The sequence below is a fragment of the Leptodactylus fuscus genome, chromosome 4 (assembly GCF_031893055.1).
Source record: "Leptodactylus fuscus isolate aLepFus1 chromosome 4, aLepFus1.hap2, whole genome shotgun sequence".
NCBI lineage: Eukaryota > Metazoa > Chordata > Amphibia > Anura > Leptodactylidae > Leptodactylus > Leptodactylus fuscus.
In genome coordinates this window covers 220,532,621-220,538,399 of record NC_134268.1, presented here as the reverse complement: position 1 = coordinate 220,538,399, position 5,779 = coordinate 220,532,621, and the positions used below count along the sequence as shown (strand labels likewise).

The window sequence follows — 5,779 nt, the reverse complement described above, 5'->3', positions numbered from 1 at the left end:
TGACTAGGAGGGTGTTACGTTGGGTGTCCCTGGGGTAGTCACCAAGGTTTTGTAGACTGTCTGCAGATTTAATGCTTAGGATACATAAATAGATGGATGCCGTAGATTTTGGGGCTATAGTAGAAGTCACTGCAACTGGTGAAATTGTATAGAGACACATTGTACCTATCAGTCAGCAGTTATAGGAAATCCAATCATAATAAACTTTTTCTGATTATTTTGGTCATGGTAACCGCTGGGTCACAACATAGCTACCTCATTTTTTAGTACTTGTGCTACACTGCGCCTTTTCCTCTTATTGCCCCTCGTGCAGGTTTACTCTAGTTGGTATATAAAATAACTCTCATCCAGGTGTAAGAAAACTGTCTAGCGCCTCCTGTAGGTGGCTATGCTGTATGTCAGTCTCTGACCCTAGTAGACAGTTGTGATTCGGGGGTCTGGTTTGCTGTGTGAGATACCTTTGGGCACCTCTGCTCACATCTTACACAACCACCGTGACATCTGAACATGTGTGCACCGTTGTGTTTATTGTAGGGCTCCTTTAAGTGACAGCCATGAGCCTGGATGACGGGAACAATCAAAACAAACCAAAAAACTTTAGACACTGGCTGATGTAAGGTTGTTGGATACGCTGCGCTCCCACCATGGTAAGTTTTGGACCCCCCAGTCACCGCAGTCACAGTGTAGTTGGTGTAAATCATCTGAGCTGTACTGACTTTATGAGTCTGAGGGCCCTTTAAGACGACCACCCTCACAAGCGCCCACCACAGGCAGCCCGGTGCAGTCACCTCACACGAGCTCCAGACATTACGGTAACATTTATTTAATCGCACAGTATTCACACATTGCTGTCGTGTCGGAGCAACCACCATATTGTTTCATCAAGTCCAGCGCAGCGGCTCGTCCTTCTCACGCCCTGTTCCTCTTCTCGAAGACTTTGTGCTCAGGCTTCGCCCGGTGAAACCACTCCGACCAGGAACCATCGTAGACGGCCGTGTCTTCTTTTCCCAGCAGGAAGGAGGCCAGAGCCAGGTGGCAGGCAGTGACCCCACGACGGCAGGTGGCGGTCAGGGGCTTGGTCAGGTCAATCCCTCGCTCCTTGAACAGCTGACTGATCTCATGGGCTGGTTTCTCGTAGCCGTCCTTCGTCAGGAAGTTAGAGAAGGGAAGATTCACCGATCCGGGGATGTGTCCGGGCTCAATGCCTGCAAGAGTAGGTTCAGTCACAAGAATATCAAGGGAAGTTGTACTGTGCAGTATAGATGCAGAAGAATAACAAGCACTGAGCATACAGAACTCAGGAAGTGGTACTGTGCCTAGGTCTTATATACAGAGGAAAGATACTAAGAAGTGCAGGGCAAGAGAAGTTGTACTGTGCTGAGTCTATATGTACAGAAGAGAGGTAATGAGAAGGGTATAAGTTGTACTGTGCAGTATAGATGCAGAAGAATAACTCAGAATGTGATACTGTGCTTGGGTCATATATACAGAAGAAAGCTACTGTACTGTGTTGTAATCTATAGATGCAGAAGAATAACCGGTACTGAGCGTACAAAATGTCGGGAGTGGTACTGTGCCGCCTTCAGCTATACAGACAAAAGATACTGAAAAGTGCAGAGAAAGAGAAGTTGTACTGTGCCCCATCCATATGTAATACTGAAAAATGTGTATACAAAAAGAGAAGTAGTACTGTGCTGTGGCGGTATACACAGAAGAGAGGCAGTGAGAGGTGCGTGCACAGTATGAAAAGTTGTACTGTGTATAGTATAATCTAATCAAACACCCTAATCTTCTGTTCCTGTGTGCCTTGGAAATGAGCAGTATAAAATGTTCCGCACCCTGTTATTGGGCACTGTGCCCTTATTCCTGTGTAGCAGAGACTACAGAGAAGGGTTAATCATATGTAACAATGAGCAATACAACAGAGACGACTTTGTTAGATGCAGTGTAGTTGAGTTTGTAATCTATAGCAGAGCTGGACTGATCGGGTGTGTGAGCTGAGTGTGTCATGTGTACAGGAGGTAACTTTATTATTTGTATCAGAGCAAAATTTGCAGATACAGCTAAAGTCACCTGAGGTAGCAGAGCCGAGATCATCATAAGTGAGATTGTTACGGTAGGTGGAGCGGAGTTGAATTTGCCATGTAAATTTGCACAGAATTTATCAGGTGTATTTAACTTGGGCAAAGGTATAACTAGAATCCATCTAGAATCCAATGTATTCAGGGGCCCCTGGGCTCTAGTATCCAGGGGCCCCTGAATACATTGTGTCATTTATAATAGAGGTATATTTCATTTGGGCGAGGGGCATTTGGTGCCCCTTGGGGTCCAGGGCTTGGGAGTGACTGTTACCATTGCACCACCTATAGCTACACCCTTAGACCTGGATCTGTCAAATGTAGCAGGACTGAATTTGTCATACACAGCAGAGTTGAGTTTTGGAGTTATCTGTGATTTTACATAGGGCTGCAGCACCCCCATTGTCGTACCTCCCCCCCCCCCCTCACCTTCTCCAGGCTTTGGCTCTGGACCACGGAATCTCGCCCCCGATCGAGCGTCCACCAGTTGGAACCTCTTACTGGAGATGTTCTCCTGAATGTCTTCAAAGCTCTTGAGCAGAGAACGGTTCAGTGTCACTCGGAACTTCTCTGGCTTCACAGGTGTCACCTCTGAGGTCACGGGAAGCCCCCGCTTCATCCAATTCATGAGACCCCCGTCTAGCAAAGACACATTATTGTGGCCAAAAACACGAAACATCCACCATAGCCTTGGAGCATAGAGCGTGCCCGAGCTGTCGTAGTCATAGACCACCACGTGGCTGTCATTGCTGATGCCCAGTTCACTGGCGTACTGGGCAAACTGGGACTCACTGGGCAGCATCATCTCATAGGGAGACTTCTGGTCTCTGCATTGCTCCATGTCAAAGAAGGAGGCTCCTGGGATGTGCCGTTCTTCAAACTCCTTCCTGGCATCTTTACCCCCAGGAGAGTACCAGGTCGTGTCCAGCACCCGCAGGGCAGGAGCTATCTTAGCTTTCAGGGCCCCGGAGAGCCACCCAGCAGAGACCAGTGCTCGGCTAACCATGGCTACTGCAACGATTGAAGGCACTTGCCTCAGGTTTTATTCTACGGAGGAGAGGCGGAGAGGAGGATCCCGGCCAACATCTTAGGGGTTATCCAGATTCTGCTGTTAATAATTTCCTTGCAGCATCTTGTCAGTGGTGGAGGTGGCGCCGAGGTGCTCAGATACATTCACCTTCAGATAAAACAAAGTATATCTCCTGCTTATCAAGTCAATAATATTAGAGTCTTGTGACAGTCACAGAGTACAAGCCGCAGAATCAGCAATGGGCTCAGGTGGAGAATACTCAGGAGCCACCTCTGTGGAGCCCCCCAGGGGCAGCTACTGCTTGACATATACCCAAGGACCCCCCAGGGGTATCTGCTCCTGCACATCCCAGAGCGTCACTGCTTTTATTGTCTTTATTTCTTGTGCCTCTGGTAGTGTCATTGTATGTAATATGTGTATATATGTATTTGCACCTGTAACATCCCTGCATGTCCGGGTCTTCGCCCCCCTCCGCTCGCACGCTGCGGTGCAGGAGACTTGTTCAGTTTGATTTTTTTGTTGCTCTGTGTGAACACTGCTCTATTACCTATCCCCTGTAATTGAATTTCCACCACACCCATCTCCTGCACTTTGCTTCCCTCTGTTCATCAAATAGTTAATCTTAGCTGTGCATATGTGACTGACAGCATGTCTGCCAATCAAGTCGAGGGTGGTCCTGGGCTTTCTATATACCGGTCACAGCCCACACAGGTTTGCTGGCTATCGTGACTCTGTCGTTTGTCTGTGATAAGTTTCTCTTTTATTTCTGACCTCTGACCTTTGGCTTCCCTTGTGACTACTCTTTTGGATTACGATTTTGTACTACTTTGCCTCTCTGGCTTTCACCCTTGGCTTGCTGGCTCCTCTTCTGTGTTGTTTGTCTTGTTCTGTGTACACTTATTGAGAGAAGGGACTGTCACCAAGTTGCTCCTGTCACTAGGACAGAGTGGCAAGTAAGTAGGGACAGGGGCTGGGTCAAGTTTAGGGTTCACTGTCTCTGTCTTTCCCTTCTTCCATTGTTCCAGCAGCAGCACTAGAAAATTGTCCAACTCACAAGTCCCTTACAGCAGCTTCCTATTATGTTATTCCTTTTGTTTTACCCCACTGTTAGTACCCCTTCACTTAGTATAACCCCTGACCAATCACAGGCCATGTGGGGAGGTTTTGGAGACTCAAGTCTCTGCAGGAATATTAGAGCCTTGGCAGTTAGCAGTGAGTGTTGGTGCTGTCACCATCCAGCTCTGCCGTGTTTCACCCAGCCCCTGAGGGAGAGGATTATACAGACCAAGATCTGAAACAGAAAACATTGAGACGGTTCTTTTTCCACACCTGTTGCACAGACTTTGTGCCAGGAAAAGAGAAGATGTCCCAACTGTTTTCCGGGACCCTCCTCAAAAGGTATCTGGACCCAAGGGACTTCCTTGCTGCCAGCTTTTAGACCCATAGACTAGGCTTATTGTCAAGTTGTTGGAGTGGAGAACAAGGCACCTACTCCCTGGAGTTTCTACTCCTTCACATCTATTACAGTATCACCTGGGGCAGGGTCGCGTCAGCAAGCGGCGTACCCAGGGCAAGTTCCGGGCCCCAAGTTCCTATAGGGGCCCACTCTTCAGTGGCGTAGGGTACTGGGCCCACGGACAGCTGGAAATGGCTGGGCCCCAGACCACCATGATAGCGGTCGGGGAAAGCCTGGTTCCCCAACAGCTATACATACTGCTAATGGAGAGGGGCCTAGCGATCTCCATTCCCCTTTCTATTAGATTCCAGACCAGGAGATGTGATTGAAAATAAAAAAAATACTTATGCTCACCTGTCCTGGGCTCAGCATCCACTCCAGAGGTCACGTGGAGTGCACTGGCATAATGATCGCGCCCCAATAACAGGCCCCAGCAGTGACATCTGGGGAGCAGGACCTCATTCGCAAGGAAAAAGAGGAGCGATGAGGACGCTGCAGACTGCCAGATCCTCAGAAGGGGTGAGGTAAGGTGAGTGTTTGTTATCTTAATCACTTCCCCTGGGCTCTGAGGAAACCCCAGAGTATAATAATAACACCAGCTCTAGGGGTAGGGGGTCCTGGGAGCTCATAATATTGTGTGGGGGCCACTGTGGAGCATATAATACTGTGGGGGGGCCACTGTGGAGCATATAATACTGTTTGGGGGCCACTGTGGAGCATATAATACTGTGTGGGGGCCACTGTGGAGTATATAATACTGTGTGGGGGCCACTGTGGAGCATATAATACTGTGTGGGGGCCACTGTGGAGCATATAATACTGTGTGTGGGGCACTGTGGAGCATATTATACTGTGTGGGGGCCACTGTCGAGCATATAATACTGTGTGGAGGCCACTGTAGAGTGACACCATTAACAGTGTCATGCCCTGTTCACGTGGTGGAATCTGGCACTGATTATATTTCGCCCCTATATCAGCATCAGATTCCTCTCTCATTCTGCCTCCTATTGAAACTAACCGGGGCAGGAGGCAGCTAATTCGGAGGGAGCAGTGGAAAATGGCAACAGAATGCTGATGTTCTACAACGTGAGCCGGGGCCAGAAGATAAATAAGAATCCAAGGTAGATGCTCAAATTCCTCTTTACTTTCTAATGTCCGAACAGATTGTATCTACTTCCACTGGAGTGGACTGTAATACTCTCACTCCGGTAGGTC

General features: G+C 48.5%; 1 protein-coding gene across 1 annotated transcript; it reads right to left on the bottom strand.

Moving 5' to 3' along the window:
• Window positions 1-508: 508 nt before the first annotated feature.
• Window positions 509-3,121, bottom strand: LOC142199972 (thiosulfate sulfurtransferase-like). Its single transcript, XM_075269912.1, has 2 exons — window positions 2,508-3,121; window positions 509-1,205 (listed from the first exon to the last, which is right to left on the bottom strand). The coding sequence occupies exons 1-2, from the start codon at window positions 3,082-3,084 to the stop codon at window positions 910-912; spliced, it is 873 nt and encodes a 290-aa protein (XP_075126013.1). The 5' UTR covers window positions 3,085-3,121; the 3' UTR covers window positions 509-909.
• Between the last annotated feature and the right edge of the window lie 2,658 nt (window positions 3,122-5,779).

What these genes read in the sequence shown, in the direction of transcription:
- LOC142199972 (XM_075269912.1), bottom strand. Translation starts at nt 3,084, where the DNA reads ATGGTTAGCCGAGCACTGGTCTCTGCTGGGTGGCTCTCCGGGGCCCTG. An exon ending in AGAGCCAAAGCCTGGAGAAG is followed by an intron (nt 1,206 to 2,507) that starts GTGAGGGGGGGG and finishes CTACTCTTGCAG; the next exon opens with GCATTGAGCCCGGACACATC.